The 22,238-nt window shown below is 38.3% G+C and overlaps 2 protein-coding genes and 3 long non-coding RNA genes across 15 annotated transcripts; 3 read left to right on the top strand and 2 right to left on the bottom strand.

The window, feature by feature from the left end:
- Positions 1 to 3,020: 3,020 nt before the first annotated feature.
- LOC101901068 (histidine decarboxylase) lies at positions 3,021 to 10,643 on the top strand. Of its 4 annotated transcripts, none has more exons than XM_020034837.2 (10): positions 3,021 to 3,136; positions 5,516 to 5,620; positions 6,522 to 7,100; positions 7,160 to 7,269; positions 7,779 to 8,008; positions 8,082 to 8,350; positions 8,420 to 8,668; positions 8,733 to 8,875; positions 8,936 to 9,152; positions 9,477 to 10,643. In XM_020034837.2, the coding sequence occupies exons 2-10, from the start codon at positions 5,593 to 5,595 to the stop codon at positions 10,085 to 10,087; spliced, it is 2,436 nt and encodes an 811-aa protein (XP_019890396.1). In that variant the 5' UTR covers positions 3,021 to 3,136; positions 5,516 to 5,592; the 3' UTR covers positions 10,088 to 10,643. The 4 variants fall into 4 exon arrangements, with proteins under 4 accessions (XP_019890396.1, XP_019890397.1, XP_005177934.1 ...); XM_020034838.2 differs by lacking the exon at positions 3,021 to 3,136 and adding an exon at positions 5,297 to 5,444 and having other exon boundaries at positions 8,936 to 9,165; positions 9,477 to 9,619; XM_011291915.3 differs by lacking the exon at positions 3,021 to 3,136 and adding an exon at positions 5,298 to 5,444.
- Positions 10,644 to 11,896: 1,253 nt separating this feature from the next.
- LOC109611700 (uncharacterized) lies at positions 11,897 to 13,660 on the top strand. Of its 2 annotated transcripts, XR_009344089.1 has the most exons (4): positions 11,897 to 12,884; positions 12,943 to 13,068; positions 13,130 to 13,279; positions 13,331 to 13,660. It is a non-coding gene; the product is annotated as an uncharacterized LOC109611700 (long non-coding RNA). The 2 variants fall into 2 exon arrangements; XR_009344088.1 differs by having other exon boundaries at positions 13,130 to 13,660.
- On the bottom strand, positions 13,479 to 14,456 carry LOC109611699 (uncharacterized). 2 transcript variants are annotated; one of them, XR_009344086.1, is made up of 5 exons: positions 14,328 to 14,456; positions 14,122 to 14,266; positions 13,932 to 14,060; positions 13,726 to 13,878; positions 13,479 to 13,675 (listed from the first exon to the last, which is right to left on the bottom strand). It is a non-coding gene; the product is annotated as an uncharacterized LOC109611699 (long non-coding RNA). The 2 variants fall into 2 exon arrangements; XR_009344087.1 differs by having other exon boundaries at positions 13,479 to 13,659.
- On the top strand, positions 14,312 to 15,730 carry LOC109611698 (uncharacterized). Of its 2 annotated transcripts, XR_009344085.1 has the most exons (5): positions 14,313 to 14,723; positions 14,822 to 14,957; positions 15,078 to 15,206; positions 15,275 to 15,427; positions 15,480 to 15,730. It is a non-coding gene; the product is annotated as an uncharacterized LOC109611698 (long non-coding RNA). The 2 variants fall into 2 exon arrangements; XR_009344084.1 differs by having other exon boundaries at positions 14,312 to 14,723; positions 15,078 to 15,427.
- Positions 15,637 to 21,447, bottom strand: LOC101900709 (synaptobrevin). 5 transcript variants are annotated; one of them, XR_225483.4, is made up of 5 exons: positions 21,280 to 21,447; positions 18,549 to 18,647; positions 18,115 to 18,446; positions 16,360 to 16,479; positions 15,637 to 16,277 (listed from the first exon to the last, which is right to left on the bottom strand). XR_225483.4 is itself a non-coding variant. In XM_005177875.4 (4 exons), the coding sequence occupies exons 2-4, from the start codon at positions 18,599 to 18,601 to the stop codon at positions 16,192 to 16,194; spliced, it is 471 nt and encodes a 156-aa protein (XP_005177932.1). In that variant the 5' UTR covers positions 18,602 to 18,647; positions 21,280 to 21,439; the 3' UTR covers positions 15,637 to 16,191. The 5 variants fall into 5 exon arrangements, 4 of the variants coding, with proteins under 4 accessions (XP_005177932.1, XP_005177933.1, XP_011290216.1 ...); XM_005177875.4 differs by lacking the exon at positions 16,360 to 16,479 and having other exon boundaries at positions 21,280 to 21,439; XM_005177876.4 differs by lacking the exon at positions 16,360 to 16,479 and having other exon boundaries at positions 18,115 to 18,389; positions 21,280 to 21,439.
- Between the last annotated feature and the right edge of the window lie 791 nt (positions 21,448 to 22,238).

The following is a 22,238-nucleotide window of genomic DNA, read 5'->3' as shown; positions in this document are numbered from 1 at the left end:
CGGATATATATAGCATCTTCACAGCAGATCTTGTGTTAGCAAAAATATTTGTATGTGTGAAATTTGAAGAGAGCTAAATGCTTATTTCGCTTTCTTTGAGCGTTTTGTTTTGCAAAATATTGAACCTCATGTGGGTTTGGTACTAGAAATAATAGTCCGATCTCTACCATCTTTATTACATATTTTATGTTGATGGAGATATTGAGATGTACCAAGTCTGAATGGAATCGAATGTTAATTTCGCGTTTTATGAGCTCCATGTTTATTCCAAATTTTGGCCCTTTGTGGGGGAGGTACAAGAAGGAGTAATCCGATATATTCCATTTTCATACCAAACCCTGGGGTAGTAAAAATATGGAGATGTGTGTAGTTTGAAGACAATCGGACTCTAACATCACATTGTACAAAAGTTATAATTATTTAAAATGTTGACCCTTTGTGGGGGAGTAACTTGATGTAGTGGACCGATATTGTCGATTTTCGTAACCGGTCTAACGCTTAAACAAATAGGGTAAGTGTACTAGTAGTCGGCACTTTTAGGATACATTTAGTTATAATAGTTTCATTTATTTGGGCCTAAAAATAAAAAGTGCCGACTACTGGGACATGCCGAACTTAGGCACACTTACCCTATTATGATTTGTAAAGTTGGTGCAAAATCGGATAATCCCTTCTCTTTCTTTGCAGGAGGAGTGGACCGATATTGCCCATCTCCGAACTTGATCTCAGTTTGAGAATATTATTACGATGTACCAAATCGGATACTCCCTTCGAGAGCTGTCAAGCGCACCAGCTAAACAGACAGACAGACATCGCTAGATCGACTCCAAATCTCCTGAAACGAATTTGATCTAAAGAGACCTACGGTCTAAAAACGTTATTTTGATGAAGCACGTTTTGGCCGTATCAAATGATACTCGTATATACGCTCTGTAGCCATACGACTGAGGATATAAAAAGCATTTGGATAACTAATTGTGATAATAAACTCGAATTAGCTTCGAAGATGTTCTCAGTTATCTTTTTGTACGATTTCATTGAGAAAGAATGATGATGATTCTATAGAATTTTACATTTTGTCAGCGAGGGTCCTCCAGCACTAGCGAGACAATGCATTTTTAAAAATGTGTTGTATTCTTTTAAGCTAAGTTTTGAAGTAAGGGGATTAGAACAAGTTCTATTTGGTTGCTTCGTTATCCCCGCGAGTGGGGAATTTGCAGTCACAATATTTCAAGTTTTCCAAGAATTATTGCTAGCCTGTAACTACTAAAATAGTGTATCGGTTTGTCGTTTCATATCCATACTATATATATTTTATTAATTGCAAAGAGCAATATTTAATAATTTAATTGTTTAAATGTTCATGGATTGAGCGTAAATAGCTGTCGGCAAGAGCGACTGATACTTTCTAATCTGTAATTTAGTAATTGTCGCAAATACTATTAAATAGATAGGATATTGCAGCTCTGGTAATAAAAACTTAATGCGTTCCATGCTAGAATTGTTAAGGTGAAGATTCATAAGCAGCTCAGCATCGTCGTATGATACCTTTTGACTCTTTATAATGGCATGCCAGAGTCGTCTTCATAATCTGCCCTTACAATAGGACATTAATTTTCCATGCAACGATGCCAAGATTCTAATGTATCCTCACCTACACCTACAAATATCAACAAACACCTACAAGTTTTTTAAGTAATGTTAGTGTCCGAGTTATATATCCAAAATTGTGAAGAAAATAACTATCGTAATTTCCCCATCAACTTTGGCGGCTTGGAACGTTTTAATTTTTTTTTTTTTTTTGATCAAAGAAAAATCGCCGCTTTGTACTGACGTGAATGTGAGTGTATATCATAGGTGGTTATTAAAGCACAAAACGTCGAATCGATTTTTTTTTTTGCAGTAGATTCACAAGAGCTGGGTTTTGCTGCTGGAACTGGGTGTTTACGAAAATGTTTTCCAGTAAACACTACAACTTCCCATGTCTTGTACGTTCGTATCACCCAAATACGCCAGGTCCTTATCTTAAAATCTGCCAACTGATATCGTTGTAAAGATAGATTTTTTTAAAATTTATCCAATTTCAATATTTCTGTTGTCAACACACAAAAAAAAAGAAATTGTCGATTCTAAAATTGTTCAAGGTTGAAATTTCGTACGCTCGACCTATTTCGGTTACATTCATATGTTTAACTTGTCTGGTGAAGAATGTCGACCGATTACATTTCGACTACATCAAAAGTAGTCTTCTTGTCCGACCTTAGTATATAGGCCTTGATACTTACCAGTAGAATATTATAATGTTATCGCCTGTCTAAAATCTAGCTTGGCGCAGATAGTCATAGGGTGCACGTCACATTTCCACAAACCAATAAATTAAGTTTTTGTTGTTGTTTTCTCTTCGCCTTTCAAACTGTAACATTAACTTTTTGGAAGCTCTAATTTGATGGCGGATAAACATTCCTAAGCATTGTCCCGTCCTTTTCCACAATTGTATCCTTTCGAAAATATTCAGATATCTGGCCATGCGAAGTTTCTGTTCGCAAATAATTGCGTAAATTAGTGCCTGTCACCCAGCATGAGGACAAATCCCTTTACCATTCGCCACTGCATCAATCTTCTTCCTAATTCCCTAGCTCAATCGTGGATGCCAGAAATATTCGCGCGCACACACACACATACATTCAGAGTCTCCGTCTCGTTTCTCATTGGTCAGTTAGTGGCACACTCGCATACGAGGAACTTCGACTACTCGCACACAATTGCATCCTGGCCGTCTGACATTTATGAAATAGGATCTATGTCGCAGTTCAGTGTTGCTCACCCCCGATTGGCCTCAGCAACTTTTTGCTCCTGCTGCGAAGAGGAGGGTTGACCAATGACGATAGAGATGGCATGGCTGTGTGTCGATAGTTGTTGTTTTTATGTACATACACGCTGCCAGTGTATTGCAGCAAGGATCCAGTCATACGCGGAACAGTGACTATAAAAGGCAAACCCTTCAAGGAGACAGTGTTCAGTTTCAGTTTAGGTTTTGTTTTCGCAATTCGGTTTTGAACCTCTCGACCGCTTGTCCGTACAAGCAACCAACAAGTGTGATAAAATCGGCCATTTCCATTTCAAGGCCCTTTGAAGAGTAAGATAAATAGTGACATTAAAACTGCCGGAACATAATTGGGATACATACAAGGGTGCGCTCGTGTAACTCAATCCCAAATCCATTTAGCGTTCTAGAAAGCCAGTCGGACACAAAAGGACGCCATTGTTGAAGGATAATTATCGTGTTATTTGAAATTAATTTTTCACAGCGAGTTGAACAAATTAACCCCCTAACAAATCGCTCGTTGAATTGAAGAGTGATAATTTTTTATAGGAAATTTGCCCTCGTGTTAGCAAATAACAACTCATAAAATATCTCAACGGCGTAATTCATGTCTTGCATTGGGATTAAGAGTGGCCAATTTTAAATACCTGATCGTAATTGAGCGACTTCAAAAAACCGTTCCAAACGCAAAGCCCTTACTTGAAACCCGACATAGCCTATACAAGAATACTTCCTTTTCTCAGTGTAGAACGTGTTTGCTACGACGCTAAAATTCTGTACGCTCGACATTTTTCCGAAATTTTGGGATATTCGAAGAAAATAGGCACAAATTCACGAGGTTTCTTCATTCCGATTGCATGGGAAATGTTTTTTTATTGGAATATGAATTTAAGTTCACTGCTGACATTGGCAAGGGGTGTTGGAAGAAGTCTTAATAGGCACAAGATCAGTCATGCCGAACTTTTAATATCCTCCTATCCTCCTATATTGGGTTCACTTCCTTTTTAGCCAGTAAAATCGGTTGTAAAAAGTATTCAATATGGCGTAAAGTTTATGGGACCGGTTTCCTGCTACAGTTGTTGTTATCTTTTGTGAGTTCCAAATACAAAATTTAAAGAAATATTTAAACAAATAATGAGCCTATTACAGCAGTCCCCTGCCACGGAAGACATAACCCATTATAAACTTAACGTACCAAATTTAGAATTGAAATCATCAGAAAACCGAATATGGTGAATTACTGAAGCTATAGCAAAATTTGATCCCATATAGACAATAACCTAGCACAGGATATAGAGCCCATTATGATCCCCAAGTTCCGAATTTTCAACAATTCCTTTTAAAAATGTGGCTTAAATTTTCCAAATATCGAATATCGGCAGGTACTATTATATGAGGGCCACAGGAAAACGTGGACCTATATAGGCATTTTTCCACAAGAGGTAGAACCCACTACGACATCTATGAACCGAATTTTGAACACTTTAGTTTATAATGAGAATTAAACTCTTAAAATACCGAATATCGAGTGGTGCTGTTGTATGGGGTCTATAAGAAATCGTGGACCTATATAGAAAACGCTCCGTCACAAACTCTAAATACCGAATTTTAACAATTCTCTTAGAAAATGTAATCTTCCTATACCAAACGTGAATCGAAACCTGTCTATTGACAAAATACACATATGTGCAAAATGTTAGTCTTTATCCCAATTTATTCCAAAGATATCCTGATAACAACTGACAAGCCGCCAGACAGACGGTCATCGCTAAGTCGACTCAGAATTCTACGCTGGTCGATATATATTTATATATTGTTTTGTCTAACATGAGTATTTTGAGGACTTACAAACGAAATGACAATACCAATATCCCCCATAGTTTGGTGCAGGGTATAAAATAGTGTGAGTGGGAGTAAAACGTTCAGAGTCCCTTAAAACTCTGTTGATTGTGAATAGTTTTACAGTCCATGGTTCACCCTTCGACTTTGTACATTTTGAGGAGACATTGGATATTTTTTTTACAACTTTTACAGACAATTACCAATTGGTGTTCTCTCTATTGTTGAGCCAGTAACGTATCGAGAAATACATTTCGTAGCCATTTTAGGGAGAGGGAAGAGAGGTGCTTATTAGGAAAAAATCAATTTTGTCATATAAAATATATAAAAATAGGCAAAAAAGAAATTAGCGATATGACCTGCGTACGTATCTGTGTTCTGGCAGATTAAAGCATATTCGCCCGTTCAGCTTTTGTGGTGTGGAATTTTTAACCCGATCTGAAGACTCTGTGAATCTCCAGCATGGAAATAAATGAAGCAATCCCTTCCAAAAAGTAGCGATAAGATTTTCCCTTCTAGCAAACAGGCCCTGTGCCTTGCGAATGCGAGCGAGACTCGTGTAATTTGATTTTCCCCGCTAATACCAAATACGTCTGAAGCCCTACAAAAGCAAAATGTATTTTCTCATTCGAACTTTTTCAGTCAGTAAACGATAGCTATTTGAAAGGTCTAGTTTGGTTTCAATTTGTTTGCAACGACCCTCTTAAAGATTTGGAAAGAACGAAATTGATTCCTTAATTGTCAAATACGAGGCACACCATAAAAAACCTCATCTAATTCCGTAAGGGAGGCCCCTCCAAAATAATATATTTTAATGGAATACTACAAATAAACAACTACGTTTACTTTTAGCCCACATCGAATCGTTGAATCGACTCTGGCAGAAAGAGCCCCCGCTGACTACTAAGACAAAGAGAAGCAGCTCAGCCATGGACTTTACTGAATACAGACAAAGGGGTAAGTAAAGAAAATCCTCCAATTAGGCGATACCAAAACCCGTGAGCAAAATGGCCATGGCATTACACATGTCCTTCCCTTTCATCGTTTGGATCACATTTTATTATTGTCCTAAGACTAGTTTTATTACCCAATGTGTCCCCTGCAATAAACCAATGCGAACAATGTCCAAGTTAACTGCCACACATCCTTCGACCGCTCACCCACGATGCTAACAAGCTAATGCTATCTATCCATGGCGATTTGATTCAGCAACTCGGACAGTCGTTGGGACGTTTCGTCTTCACCAAATGACATTAAACATAATAAAGCCTATTAAATAAAATCCGAGAAACAACAAGCTTGTGAAACGCCAGTGGGGGTGGGGAAGGGGGGTGGTGTCCCGTGCACAGCTCATTTTGCATTACTGCCTGTTTGTTTCACAGTTGAAGGCTCATTCAGCGTTGTTAATAAAGACCGAATTATTTTTGGAAAATAAATCCAAATTGGAATTGCAACAAATGGAAATATTCGAAGATGCGTTACGATGGATGTGATTTCAGAAAAATATTATAAGGAGGAGGTAAGAGCTCTATCCAAAAGCACTTGTACAACGAATGGAGAATCATCATCCCATCTTGAAGCGTATATTTATTTATTGTAGAATAAGATATTTTAATTAATTCACCATTATCTAAGGAATTGGGTATCCAGTGGAATGTGTATGTAAATGTATAATATCGAAAATGAACTGTTTTGCCTTCCGTTCTAACAAAAACAAAAATGATACCCATCGAATCATTTTCAGCCTTTTTCGGTGGAAAAACTTTCGCCAGCATTGCCAACAAAAATTGTTCTTCCTATTCTTATGATGTATTGGCGTTTTATTAACCTTTGGCATGCGGAATTTTAATATTTACAGGCAAGGAAATGGTTGACTACATCGCCGACTATCTAGAGAATATACGAGATCGACGCGTCTTCCCTGACGTCAAGCCGGGATATATGAAAAACCTGCTCCCGGATTCGGCACCAATTGAAGGCGAAGAATGGCAGAATATATTCGAGGACGTCGAGCGCGTAATAATGCCCGGCATCACCCATTGGCAGAGTCCGCACATGCACGCATACTTCCCCGCTCTCAACTCGTTTCCATCGCTATTGGGCGACATGCTGGCTGATGCCATCAACTGCTTGGGCTTTACGTGGGCGAGTTCGCCGGCATGTACCGAATTGGAAATAATCGTCATGAATTGGCTGGGCAAAATGATCGGACTGCCCGATGAATTTCTCAACTTGACCAGCTCCAGTCGTGGCGGCGGTGTTGTCCAGACCACAGCGAGTGAGGCCACCTTGGTGTGTCTACTGGCTGGCAGGACCAGGGCGATTCAGCGTTTCCACGAAAAATGTCCTGGCTATCAAGATGCCGAGATAAATGCTCGACTTGTGGCGTATTGCTCGGACCAGGCGCACTCCAGCGTGGAGAAGGCCGCATTAATAGGTGAAGTTGTTGCATTTTCTATCGCGACTCGTTATTGTAATGGAATTGCCTTCCCTTAGGTCTGGTTCGCATGCGGTACATCGAGGCCGATCAGAATCTCTCAATGCAGGGGCAGCCACTGCGCGACGCCATTGAAGATGATATACGTCAGGGATTGGTTCCATTTTGGGTACGTACTTCATAATGCTAGCCTTTCTGTTTGTCTGTCTGTCTCTCTGTCACGACGGTTAATCAATAGAAATAGACGCTATTCACCACTCGCAGCCAATTAGTTTTAGTGGTTTTAAGTCACGCGCCACGCCTTTTGGCGGCATATCATTTCCGTAATTAGAATGGACAGTAATAAGTATTGGCGAGTGAATTAAAACGCCAAGTGAACCGTCAGTCAGTCGGTAGGGTTGTTTTTTTTTTTTTTTTTTTTTTTTTTTTGCCAGCTGAGGTTTTGTGGCTCGAATCGCTCTATGAAATTTTCATTTCATCATATCTTATTGCTCCCTTGGGTATCCAACCCACTGGCCATCTTTGCCGACTGCCTAAGAAGCAACAAGTAAAAGCCGATTATAGATTGAGTGACAGATGGTGGCAGCAAAAACGCTTGGGGAAAACATCTTGTTCTCCCACAACTATTTGGTACTTTTTGTGTAAGAGTTTGTGTGTATTTTCTGGTATCCTTCGCAGGTCTGCGCCACACTGGGCACAACTGGCGCATGTTCATTCGATAATTTAGAGGAAATTGGCGGTGTGTGTCGAGAGCACAATTTATGGCTGCACGTGGACGCTGCATATGCCGGCAGTGCTTTCATTTGTCCCGAGTTCCGCACGTGGCTCAAAGGCATAGAACGGGCCGACTCCATTGCCTTTAACCCATCCAAATGGATGATGATACACTTCGATGCTACCGCCTTGTGGTGAGACGAATTACTCGGTTCAGTGGTATTTTAGAAGTTCCATTAATATCTCCCACTTTCCGCCGCCGTTTAGGGTCAAGGACAGTGCAGCTGTTCATCGCACCTTTAATGTGGAGCCGCTTTACTTGCAGCACGAGAACTCAGGCGTAGCTGTGGACTTTATGCACTGGCAGATTCCGCTTAGCCGCCGGTTTCGTTCCCTGAAAATTTGGTTTGTTTTGAGATCGTACGGCATCAAAGGTCTACAGCGTCATATACGAGAGGGTGTCCGGCTGGCCCAAAAATTTGAGGCGCTAGTTGCGGCCGATCATCGCTTTGAAATACCGGCCAAGAGGCATTTGGGTACGGCGCTTCGAATGTTCTTATGTTGTCCGGAAATTACTAATGTTTTATCGGTTTCTTCCTCCCCAGGTCTAGTGGTGTTCCGCATAAAAGGTGACAACGAAATTACAGAGCGGTTGCTGAAACGCCTCAATCATCGGGGTAACATCCATTGCATACCATCCTCCCTTAAGGGAAAGTACGTTATACGTTTCACAGTGACCTCAACACGCACCACAGTCGATGACATCCTGAGGGACTGGACCGAGATCAAAAACGCTGCCACCGAAATTCTAAGTGAAATGAACATCACAATCTCGAATCGGGTGTATCTCAAAGGTACGATTACCTGTTGCCGCCTCTGTACTGACTCATACGCATCTCATTTGATACTTTCTTTCAGACATCAAAGACAAGTCGGACGGATTCGGCAGCAGCCTCTTGCTCTCGAATTCCCCACTGTCCCCCAAAATTGTCAATGGTTCCTTCGCCGCAATATTTGACGATGAATTTCTCGCGAAAACATACGCCGGTGTTCGGATTGCGGTATGTCCTCCAAAGGGATTTCAGAAACACATAACTAACACCCAATTCTATTTTGTATAGCATCAAGAATCACCTTCAATGCGGCGACGTGTGCGGGGCATAATGATGTCCGGCAAGCAGTTCTCCCTGGACTCGCATATGGATGTCGTGGTGCAGACCTCCATGGACTCGAAAACAACCACCACTAAGGGTGTCGATAGCTATGGCAAAACCACTCCCATTGTTAGGTATGCCGCCGATCGTGAGGCCATACGCGAAGATGAGGAGTCCCAGGAAGGTATGAGACCCAGGTAGTGTAATCGCCAATTGCCACAGTAAGCTTGTTATTTGCATGCACACTTCGATGGAGCCTATTTAAAAGAGATTTACTCTTAAGAAGCTCCATCTTGTCATTACCATAAGGCTTCGTAGAATTGACATGTGCAGTAGAGTTTCGATTATTTGAAGATCCTCTGTATTTCGTAATTAAATCGAAGCACAAATAGGGCCAACTAAAATAACCAGGCTTCTACTGTACATACACAATGAATTGCCGCCTGTAATGTTCCGCCAACGTCCGCTAATCACAATGCTTGAATTTTGTTAATAACTTCCTCCACAGATTGTGAAATGAACTGGTGGGAGGAGTCTGCCGCCATGCCGCAGCTGCAGCCATTACGAAATCGACAAAACAGATTGCCAATCGCCACCACTCATCGCCCAAGTGATTTGGGCATAGGTGAAACATTTAGCCGCCCCCAACGTCCGTCATCGTTAACCACATCAGTGAATAGTGTTTGGTCCCCCGTCACCCACTACCAGCTCCTATCGAACTCTCGTCAACTCTCAACTATAGCCGAGAAGGAGAAATCTGCAGTTTCTGGTGACTCACTCTCTTCTGCTTCCAGTTCTAATATCCTCTATCCCGGCAAACGTTTTCTGTACTCAGAGGGGAGTATTGAAAAAAAGTGTTCATTTTCAGACTCAGTATTTTGCCCCCCGACTCCCACCGACGAACAGGACACCACCAAGTCTCTATCGGAATGTCCCGTCTCTGGTGCAGAAAACTCAAATGATGCAACTCCAATAGCCAACGTAGATCTCCTCAACGAACACTTTCCCTCGGTCGAGTCCCTAGAATCGCCCAATCAGCCATCAAGCGACTCTGAGGGTTCTTCCGAAGACACGTCAACCACCTCCGCACCTGGATACTCCTCGCTAGAATCAGTTTGATGATTGCAATTGAGAACCGTCAACCAAACGAATGGACTCCTTCTCGCTCCAAGCCTGCTGTGCTAGCAATAATTCTCGTTGTAAGTGTAAAATACTCGAATGCAGACACAGACCTCGGGTTTCTTCGTACTCATCGCAGCTCGATGTCATGCATACTCGTTATAAACCAGCCTAGTTATTAACCCATTAGTATGTAGTTAAGGATACTTAATTTTTTTGGAAAACTAAATTCACTCTTGGTGTTGTTAATATTCTCCCTACACACGGCATGATGAAAGAGGCCGTCTGACTCGGCGTCATGTCTATATTTAATCCAATCTTGAATAGCCAAAGTAAATGCTACAATGTTCTCAATGTTGAAATTTATACATAACCATTTAAATCTACATACACGTACATACATATTAAATATAAATCTATTGTGAATAAGCATGTTCGGTTTGGCAGGATATTTCCGGTTCTATACGAGAAAATGCTAAATCGTTGGTGCGACACAAACGTTGATGTTATTTTAATAGCTTACCATATATTGAATCGATTAATATAATAATAAAAATAGTAATAATAAAAATAATAATAATAAAAATAAAAATAATAATAATAAAAATACAATAGCAAGTATAAGAATATATTCATATGTTATTTGCATAAAAATAATCTCTAACATATATTAGCTCTGTTATATATGATCATTCCCAAAAAGAACAGTCCATATCGACAATTAATTGCACTCAAAATTAATATAATATGTATACATCTATATATATATGTATATGTTTACTTGTGTCTATACATACTATGCAACTCGATGAATTGTTATTCTTTAACTATGTATTACACTGCAACAACAACCACAAGAAAAGCCACGTAGTCATGTACACTAAGAAAGTTTAAATTCAAAAACTTAACGAGAATCAAATAAATGTTCATTCTTTCAAATGCTAAAAGAACTATTGCGATGCATTTACATTTAAACAACAAGGACAAGTGGTGTGAACCGCTAAGACAATATTGACTTAATCGCAACGAGCAATGGACTATTTCCTTGGTTTTTAATAATTTTATATTTATTTATTTTGCTACGTATAGTATTGTACCGCCCGCATTACAATATATTGATAAAGTTTCGATAATACAGAGTGAGATGAAAAAACTACATCGAGACTGCTGTAATTTTTAAGCCACTCGTCCGACTGCGTATCCCGACGTTTAGGAAGTGGACGGTAGGAAACAGCAACATCAGCAGAACTGGTTCTAAAAGTAAAGAAGCGACTTGATCGAAACCCTCGTCGCAGTGGCCGAAAATGGCTCGTAAGCTTTTATCGCAATATTCCATTCGGCAAATAATGAAAATTGAGCTCGGGGTATAGCCATTGAAGTTCCAAGAAGTGCAAGAACTTATACCGCAACAGAAAGAAAATAGACTCAAAAGAGCTAAAGAGTTGCTTCGCTTGGCCGAAAGTAGTGAACGGCCGAATTCGATTTTCTCCGACGAGAAAACATTCGTTGTCCAGCAGTTTGTAAACAAAGAAAATTATCGTGTTTACTTGCCAAAGAGGTCAACTGAAAATGTGCACCTTCGGTTGGCCACCAAAACTCAAGTGCCGGGCATGGCGATGGTGTGGGCCGCTATAACAGCCGATGGTGGCTCTCCGTGGCATCAGAATAAATGCCGAATATTATCGCGAAAATATTCTGGAGGGTGTATTAAAGCCTTGGGCACGCAAACATTTTGGCCGCAGACCTTGGACATTCCAACAGGACTCAGCACGCACCACCTAGGAATGATTACAAAATGAGGTTCCTCACCTCATTTCCAGCGCACAATGGCCAAATCTCCGGATACCAATCCGTTGGAAAATTATGTCTGGAGTATTTTGGACAGCAAAGTCTGGAGTATTTTGGAAAGCAAAATGTAAAAATTGTGGCGTTGGACTTTGTTGAAGTTTTTATCTCACCCTGTACATAAATACATGTGTTTAACTTGTTGGGAGTAAAACGTCGGCCGAACACGTCGCATTTTAGGTAACGCTGTGGCACATTACTTAGTAATGAGAAAAGAAAATACTTTGTATTTTTAAAGGAATACCCCATTATTCTCAATCCACTGATAATGCAGAAGGTATTTTATTTACATTACACTCCCCACTTATTGCATATTAGGCCGATTTAAAGTCTGGCGCTTTGGGTTGTTTACTTTTCGCCAGGAAATGTTAACACATGGTATGGGCATAGCAATCACATCTACAATCACCTGAATACAATTGTATCTTTTCGTAGTCTTGTAATGCCAAAAAAAAGCAAAACATGAACTATACCTTATATAGGTTCACCTTGCCCTATATTCAGGCACCGACTGTATATTATTTTCAATCATCCTAGATAAAGTGTCAGATTTGAATTTATAGTTTAAAAAAAAAAACATACATGTGCATAAATATATATGTGCACATTTAGAAATGCCAGATTTCGATCAATCACTTCCAATTATTTTAAGGTCACAGAGAATATTCATTTTAAAAACGTACCTAATGGGTATCGGATTGGTTGCATTGGCGGTTTTGCAGTGGCTTCTCCTAACTACAAAGCAAGTAAAATTTGAATATTCCTTTGGATTGTGTTTCTCTATCAATCTCGGTGTAGGAAATGTGTGGCGCAATATTTGAGGAAATACAATTTTATGATGCTGGGGCTCCTGTTTGTCATGTTCGTAATGCTACTCCTAATGCAGAATCTCTTGCGGCGTACGTACAGTGGAAAAACCAGGGCCGCCATTGCGTGTTACATGCTATTGATGGTATGAGCTCGGAAGAAGTACTGGAGCATGTATTAAGAGTAATGGTAAGAAATTTCAGATAGAAATAACTTCGACTGTTGTTAGCAAGCCAGTGGCACAATCAACATTTTGGAACATGGCAATGGCAAGTGCTCTCACTCTGGGTCCAACTACTGTCAGCATGTGTTTGGCATTCAAACATCAGGTAAGTGGGCATCGCATCGCGACAAGAAGACGCCAACCACTTGCAATCGCTTTGTTTGCAGATAGAAATCGAATATGAACCGACATATCTGGCAATGTGGACAATGAAATATTTTTTACTTACTTCTGTGAGTCTTCCAATGGTGTTGGCTTTCGACAATATTTATGTGCAAACAAGTATCAGCTTGCTCCTGAGTTTCTTTATCTCAATTGTGAGTATGGAATGTTGCTTTTAAAACGTGCCGATCATCATAAATTTCTAGCTCGTTATCGTTTGGGGAATATCTTTGTCGTCCCTACTCTTCTACAGGATGGAGTCCCCGCACGTGGTATACTACATAGCACTAACATATATCCTATTTATGTCGTTGTTTGCCAATACTTTAGTTTTCTTCAATAAGATTCGAAAAATATATGGCAATTAGCTGTGGAAATATTTATTTAATCGTTTTCAATAGCATTCACCCTGCTTCCCGCATCACAAATAAGGACACTAAATACATCGCTACAAAATTGAAGTACACACTTCTGGCTGGCATTAGACACAGTGTTAGAGAACGGGTATCGTATCGGCCACTGGTTATAGACATTCCTGTAAATATGGTCAACTTAAAATGGATTATACTGGGTATTCAATTATTCTGCAAAATTTACAAACCGAAAAGAAAAGCGGGTAAAAAATTATAGCCAACAGATACGCAGCCATTGTCCGGTTTTCTGCGAAAAATATTAGGCAAATGACAATAACTCCCAAGACCAGAAATACCAACCACCAAATCAGCACGAAAGATGCTAAAACAACAAGATAATCCTGCGGGGAATTGGTTAAAAACAGGCTGCGTAACTTTTTCACATGGAACATACCAAAGGACATTTGGAACCTATTATGTTCAAGATGATCATAGCACCCGTCACACATCCAAACAAAACAAAGTACTCGTCAAGGTTTACAGTAGCAATGATCCTTACGGGCCACAATGTTACTGCCGTTACCTAGGAATGCTAAAAAAGTGAGAATTGAAAAGTTTAACTGTACGGGAATGTATGCCCCTACCAACACCAATGTGAGCACCCAGTCAACAAGAGGCAGGGGTCGCATATCTGCCAAACTCATTGCTGCAAATACACTGCAAACGATGACGACAGCAGCTGTAACAGATATATGTAGGACATAATTGGTAAGAGGTACATCCACGCCGCTAAAGTGGGAAGAATCTATCAATCAGTTGCACTGCACTGCTTGTTTCCAGGGTAGCTTACAGTAAAATTACCAACAACCAAGACGATACCGTAAAAAGAACAAATAAAGCAGCGATTCCGTAGATTTTGGTACACCGATTTGATATTTCTTGAGCCCCGAGTTGGAGTTCGTTTCGATATTCAGATGGCATTCGTTCTTATCTTTCACCTCTTTCGAAATGTTCTAGACACATAATTCGTTTCTCAAAGTAGGGTTGATTTTTTTTCGATACCAATGACAACTAGGAATATGTTTGCAATGAATATTATTGTTTTTTTTCAGTCAAACCATAAGTTCCTTATCAAAAACAAAATAAATCGAATTTTCCACAATATGACCTTCATTAATCCCAATTACATCGTAATGTTTGGTCTTTTGGCAGAATCATCGCTACAATGGATATTTTGCACGAATTTGTAAGACACAGCTAAGAAGATCGTGGGCTACAATTTTGCATTTCTGAGTCATGACACTAAAGAGGCAATATTTATTTAAGCATTGAAATTTATTCCAGGAATTTAAGGATTGACAATTCAACCGTATCCGCAGCTCTTCTTGTGATTGGAATAACTGGGGCCGTAGTTCTAAGAATGATGGATTGTTGCCTATCACTGCCAGTCTGCATATATGCTGGGCTTGTATTAACTTTGGTAAGGATAATGAGATGCAAACGGTGTATTATACATCGTCTCTATCGTCTGTTTTTTATGACAGGAGATTGATGTACATGTACATAGAAACGGTAAGACACTCTTTTAATTTTTTTCAAGGTTCAATGCACCATAATCGGTGGGAGTCATGCCGTAACGAATGCTTCGAGTTCTCAGCTGATTTCAGGAGTAAGTGTTGCATTGACAATATTCCTGATATCGGTATTCATTGGTTGCATGCTGGCAAAGGTAGAGACAGCAACGAAATCCTCACTAATATCCAGTCATTTTCTGTTGCATAATTTCTTCAAGTATAGGCGGATACAATTTACTTTGTGGGGTTTTTGGGACTTTACGGACTGTTTTTCTTGCTGTCCTGCATTTTATTACTCTCGGCGTTGCTTTCACTTCAATGGCAAATTACTTACATTAATATTGTCACCCTCTGCACATATTCAGGAATATTATTCGTATGCGTCGATATCTTTTTATTGGAACTATTTCAAGTATTAGTTTTTTCAGATTGTATCCTACGATGTTCGACTAATTCAAACTCTCAGCATGGAGGCGGTGCTGACCGCAAAAGAAAATCTCAGATATGGATGCCTCTTCTATAGCGAATTTGTTGTACTTCTAGTGATGACTTTAAGTTTTATTCAGAAATAAATATTACACATCATTTTTCAATACACAAATTTTATTTAATAATAATAATATATATATATAATATACTTGTATAAACACTTACATAAAGTTTATAAGAATTACATTAATTTCTTGTTGTTGGCTCCTATTTTTTTGTGTGAAAATATTATATTTACTTTCCATTGAAACCAGTTTTGAGAATACCAATACGAAAAAATAAAACTATAACTTTGTATTGAAAACCGTTATACAAATGAAAGAAGGAATAACCGAGTTGTTACTCATCGTCCAGTGATGAGGTATTATTACGATTTGATATGTTTCCTGGACCTGTGCTTTAGTGTCACATTTGTGCTTTTCAACTGAAACCGAGGATTTGTTGTTAATACTTTTGTATATAAAGCTGTATATAATGTATGAAAGTATATCAATCTGATGTCTTGTAAATAAGGCGCTTTTGGCATTTCCAAGTAGTCTTGTTAGAGGGATTAGTTTTAGTTTAAGTTCAATTAAGATTTACATTTGTAGCTGTATTGTTGTTGTGTTCTCGTTGATTTTTATTATTAACAGGAAACGGTTGCTGACGTCTTTAGTTATGATTCGCAGCTGGTGGTTGAGATTGGGCTGGTAATTGATCAGTGTGATCGCTGCTGCCGCCAGAAGGCATCAATGAAACTAGAAAACAAGAATAAATGCATCAATGTAGCATAGGTGTTAAAACAAACTTAACATAGTCCTATCATAAATTTGTACTTACAAGTCACAATAAACAAATAACGGAATGTATCGAATTGCCTAAACTAATTTTAAATATCAATTTTGAATTATGTTTCTGAATGCCAACATCTGTATCTATGTATCTATGATAATAGACTAACTGTAATGAACATAGAAAAACGATAATCAACATTAACCAATTATTGTTTACACGAAGAAATATTTTTAAATCCAGTTCCCAATATCTTGTTTTTAGTAAGCGATGACGTTAATTTCCATATTGTATGTTACGAATAGCAAATACAGTCGAAACCATAGCACCAGAGTAAAGGTAGATTAAATTGTGATGAATAGGAAAGAGTCTCTATAAGATCGGACAAGAAAACTACTTTGGACAACCATTTGACAATAACCTTAGTAGGTGTTACACAATTGTGATTTGACTCTCTTTGAAAATAAAATGTTTGCAATTTAAATCATTAAAGTGTAAACACTACTGAGCATGGTACAATAAAAAGGAAAGGTAGAGCCATGGCACAATAAGGAGGTAGAACAGCTTCGTAAAACTACAGTCTGATAGGAAGGAGGCTATGCCCGCTTCCTATCAGACCCATTCAAAATAATATACAAGTTGTTTTCATTTTTTTTCATATTCTTCCTCAATTTTTAAATGTTAAATAACGCAAAAAATGAATGAAATTACTGGATTTTCATGGCTAAACTGGTTAATAGCATTAACGCGAGCTGCAATGTACGTGTCTTCCAATCATTTGTTTTAAAAATATTTTGTTTTATTTTTCAAAACAATAAATACATACACAAAATTGGCAGAAATTTGTAATCAGCTGGTAGCTCTACCTTACCTTTTTATTGTAACATGGGTAGAGCTACCAGCTGATTACAATCTTTTTTCTAAGTATCCCGACATCTGCCAATTTTTTGGATGTATTTTTTTGTTTTGAAAAATAAAAACAAAATATACTCAAAATTAATGATTGGAAGAAACGTACATTGTTTTGTCATGGAATTGAAAGATTGAACTGCACGCATTTTATTAATATTTCGCGCAATTAAATTCACTTTAAAAATGAAAATAACTTGTTGCATGTAAAATTGACAGGAAGTATAGGCATCAGCTGCATCGGACGAAGCTGTCAATTTTTTGTCAAAAGCAATCTACTTGTCCAGCCTTACATATGAGTCAAGTTTGAAATCATTCCCAATTTTTGTTAGTATGTTTATTCCTTAAATTAAAAAAATGTAAAATTTTTTTAGGAGACTGTCGTTGTCGTAATTTTTACGAGATACCACGAAATGTCAACTACGACAACCATGTCAAATGATTATTTTAATTGTGAAAAGCGCTGCTGTAATTATTCTTTGTTATTAAAGGTACAGAAATAATTTATTGTCACTGCAATAGTTATAAAAGATTTGTTTTCCTCTTTTCTATCCTGCAATAAGATTCCTGATACCGATTGTCGTAAAATTTATGTATTACGCTAACTGTTATATGATTGCTCATTTTTTATAAAAATTTTGCTATTTTGGAAAATACGGTCGTACGGATCATTTACAATAATGGGGGAAGGCGAAAATGTTGGTACGGTTCGTCAGGCCTAACTGTAATACTATCTTATTTAAACTAAATAGGCTTATTTTTACTACTATTCTATTTTGACAGTGTTTTTTTTTTTTTTTTTTTTTTGTTTTTTGCACAAATTTCATATATTTTACCAATATTCCGAAAGTCCGAAACCATATGCTTTTGAAGTAGCATTTGATCATTACTTACCTATGATGATAATTAAAAGTACAACACCGATCACTCCCATTATGATCATCATTTTCATATTGGCCCACCACTGCTTGCGTTTCAATTTTCCAGCCTGCTGCTCAAACTGTGAGGCTCCTTGTTCCAAAGCATCAGCGCGATCTCCCAATTCCGTCAATTTTTGATCGCGTTCTAGAACCTTTTCTACGTTGACACGCATAATGCCAACGACTTCATCAACCTTTGCTTGAGTCTGTTGTAAGCGTTTTGCAGCTGCGTTCTGTTGGTTATTGTTGCTAGTGGGAAACGAATTGGTTGAATGGGCAGATGGTGGTGGAGGTAAAACAGGAAAACTACATGCAACATTATTCATATTTTTGGGGATTCATCACGAAATTTCGCATAGGATTTTTTGCGAAACATTCTACCTTTTCACTTGATTTATGTATACTTACTCGGTATTTCCAGAAGAACTGGATGCGCCGGGGAAATCGTTTTGGGAATCCATTGTTTTATTTACCTTCTAACAAATCGCTTCAAATGAACACTATTTTCTGTAAGAATAGAAACAAATTGCTTTAAGTGACAAAATTTTCTTTGTTGGGTTTTCTGGTCTTATTAAAAAAAGTGAAAACTATATATATTCACATATATAATGTATATCCTCTTAGCAAAAAGCACAATGAGAGAAGAAATATCAACATATCGTCCTCGAATCTTTGCAAATATTTTCTGTAAACAGACAATGTTTGGGTAATCAAACAGACATATTTACAGTTTTTCTCCCTAAAATAATTTATAAATAATTGTCTTAAAAGAATAAGAAAAAAAAACGCACAACTGTCAAATATAGTACTAACAACCGTGACTGTTGCTCGACAAAAAATTTTTGAACCTGTGTTTAAAGACCTCGTGAAGCAGGCTTTCGGTCGAGACTTGTTGGGATATGTCCATCGCCACTTTTTTGAAAGTTCTAAAACTAGTAAACCAAAAGTAATACAGGTTAAAGGTTACTGTGGCCTATGAAAATAATATTTTCTTTGTGCTGTTCAACAACGACAGTAGAAAACGAAATACACACGTCGAAGTTACTATTTCCTTTAGAACAAACAACGTCAAAAGTGCCAAATTGTATTCAACAAGTGAAAGCGTGAGCTGATTGCATTGGACTTGCCTGGGAACGAATGACGCCTTGCAGTGTCTATCGTAGATATCTGTTTTGTAGCCATTGAAGACATAGGTGGGGCACTTTGCAAGAAAAATACAAAAACCCCTTCAGATGGCAATATTCTGTTGAATTCGATCTTCTAAATCTTACCCTCAATCGCTAGCTAGTCTGGCCTCTGAAATCCGAAAGAAAAGACCACAGGCGTTTTAACAAAGGAACAACTCTAGTTTAGTAAAAACTCTTAGATTTTTTCGAAATTTTTTCCAGAGGTAGGTATTTTTACCCTGATCCCGGGAAACTATTTTTTTCTTGGGGGACGGACCCGGGACCCCAGATTTTTGACCCAAAAGTCCGGGATCAAGACCCCGCCTGGACCCGGATCCACTTACCCGATATAGACAATATGGGTATCGATTGAAAGCTTATGGAAATACCTATCCAACAAGTGGTCACATGAAGGGGTAAGTTTTCATGGTTCGGAAGTTATAGTCAAATTATCGATTTTTTGGACCCGGATTTTTTATGAAACCCCCAAAAAGTCAAAAAAGGGCCCATTATGGGGGTCAACAAAATTGTTTCCAAATTATAGCTGACACTCTTACCTTTCCAAAATGCTACAATTTGTGCTAATACCTTTTTCGGTTCCAGAGATATGGGTCTTTCCATCCGCATAACCCGATTCTAACCAGTTCATTAAAATTGTGTTTTTAATAAAAAAAGTGTTTATTTCGCGTAGCAGTCGTCGGAATAACAAAAGTTTTCTAAATTTGGCACTTTTTGTAAATAGCCGGCCTTCGGCCGGGGCTTGAGATTTTCACCTATGGGTATGTCCGACCCCGGCTAACGCGAACAAAAGGTTCATAATTTCGGCACTCTTTGTAAATAGCCGGCCTTCGGCCGGGGCTTGAGATTTTCTCCTCTGGGTATGTCCTACACCGGCTAACGCGAACCAAAGTTTTCTAAATTGGATACCTTTTGTAAGTAGCCGGCCTTCGGCCGGGGCTTGAGATTTTCTCCTCTGGGTATGTCCTAAACCGGCTAACGCGAACCAAAGTTTTCTAAATTTGACACTTTTTGTATATAGCCGGCCTTCGGCCGGAGCTTGAGATTTTCTCCTCTGGGTATGTCCCACACCGGCTAACGCGAACCAAAGTTTTCTAAATTTGACACTTTTTGTAAATAGCCGGCCTTCGGCCGGGGGTTTAGATTTTCTTCTCTGGGTATGTCCCACACCGGCTAACGCGAACCAAAGTTTTCTAAATTGGATACCTTTTGTAAGTAGCCGGCCTTCGGCCGGGGCTTGAGATTTTCTCCTCTGGGTATGTCCTACACCGGCTAACGCGAACCAAAGATTTCTGAATTTCATTCTTACGCAAAATATACCTTTTTTATTGAAAACATAGTTTTAATGAACTGGTTAGAATCGGGTTATGCGGATGGAAAGACCCATATCTCTGGACTCAGTAAAGGTATTAGCACAAATTGAACCTTTTTGGAAAGGTAGAAGTGTCAGCTATAATTTGGCATCAATTTTGTTGTCCCCCATAATGGACCCTTTTTTGACTTTTTGGGGGTTTTATAAAAAATCCGGGTCCAAAAAATCGATAATTTGACTATAACTTCCGAACCGTAAGATCTTACCCCATCATGTGACCACTTGTTGGATAGGTATTTTCATAAGCTTTCCAACGATACCCATATTGTCTATATCGGGTAAGTGGATCCGGGTCTAGTAGGGGTCTCGAACCCGGACTTTCGGGTCAAAAATCTGGGGTCCCAGGTCCGTCCCCCAAGAAAAAAATAGTTTCCCGGGATCATGGTTAAAATACCTACCACTGAAAAAATTTTCGAAAAAATTGAAGAGTTTTTACTAAACTAGAGTTAAGCCTTAACAAATTTACATGACGTCTCACCCGAATGATTCATAATACTTTTGTCGAACTACCAGCAACAGATTTCTAAACATTACCCAGATGTGGAAACTCAAAAAAAAACACTTGTGCAAATAATAGTCTCACCTTTCTTTTTCAAGTCGGTGGTATAAGTAGCTTCTTGCTAATTTTCAAATCTTTTATGCAAAACAAAAATTAAAATTAAACAAAAAAATACGTAAAAGAAATTAAATGCAAAACAAGGAGATGAGCCAGACCACAATCAACGGCGTTGAATGCGCCGACAAAGAATTAACGGCGGCAAATTATGTTTATATGGTGTTCATACGGACTTGTCAAATTATAAAGGAATGTCGGAGCCATTCTGGACTTCTAACGCCGTCGTCGTCGATTGTAAAAAATAAGACCTATTTTCGATGTCCTAAACATTATATTTATGATTTTAAAACAAATCACAACAATATATTTTGACACTTTACAGTGTGACTTGTTTTTACGTCATGGTGCACAATAACAATAACTACTAGATGGGGAAGATTGATTAAATTAAAAAAAAAACAACTCTGATCCAACAGTCTTGAAATTTACTAATAAAATATGCAACAAGTTGTTTTTTTTTAATAAAATAGTAGATTCCATACGGGATTTATAATAACTACGGTCGTGAGAATATCTATTTTTATTATAAATCTGGTTGGGTAAATCCAGATTAAGCAATAAATCCTTATAATGTGGGTTAATCTGGATGAAATGTTTTATCTAAACGCGCTATAAGTCTAATTGGTTTAAAGGTGAGGTAATGTCAAATTATGAAGAGAAACGACAGGAGAACATGAGTGCAGTTCTGGCATCCCTGTATGATATGTCACAAAATATGTCATGCGAATTCTTCAAGCTGTTTATGTACTCTCATTTAGCACCTTATAATTCTAACGATGGTAAAAAAGTTTATAGTTTTTCTAGTGATTTAGCTCGTAAAATAAATTCTTCCTTTACTTCTCATTTCTTATTCGATATTCCTTTATGGTTAAAATCGTGGTAGAGCTAAGAGGTAACGTCATGCAATCATATGTTAAAAAAATTTT

Source organism: Musca domestica, unplaced genomic scaffold, assembly GCF_030504385.1.
Source record: "Musca domestica strain aabys unplaced genomic scaffold, Musca_domestica.polishedcontigs.V.1.1 8, whole genome shotgun sequence".
Taxonomy (NCBI): Eukaryota; Metazoa; Arthropoda; class Insecta; order Diptera; family Muscidae; genus Musca; species Musca domestica.
This window is presented reverse-complemented; position numbering and strand designations above follow the sequence as displayed.

Bases quoted from the DNA above. Each gene is read 5' to 3' on its own strand.
- LOC101901068 (XM_020034837.2), top strand. From the start codon at position 5,593: ATGGACTTTACTGAATACAGACAAAGGG. The intron at 8,669-8,732 runs GTACGATTACCT...ACTTTCTTTCAG, and splicing joins GAATCGGGTGTATCTCAAAG to ACATCAAAGACAAGTCGGAC. The intron at 9,153-9,476 runs GTATGAGACCCA...CTTCCTCCACAG, and splicing joins AGATGAGGAGTCCCAGGAAG to ATTGTGAAATGAACTGGTGG.
- LOC101900709 (XM_005177875.4), bottom strand. From the start codon at position 18,601: ATGGATTCCCAAAACGATTTCCCCGGCGCATCCAGTTCTTCTGGAAAT. The intron at 18,447-18,548 runs GTAAGTATACAT...TGTTGCATGTAG, and splicing joins AGTTCTTCTGGAAATACCGA to TTTTCCTGTTTTACCTCCAC. The intron at 16,278-18,114 runs GTAAGTAATGAT...CTTGTTTTCTAG, and splicing joins ACTTTTAATTATCATCATAG to TTTCATTGATGCCTTCTGGC.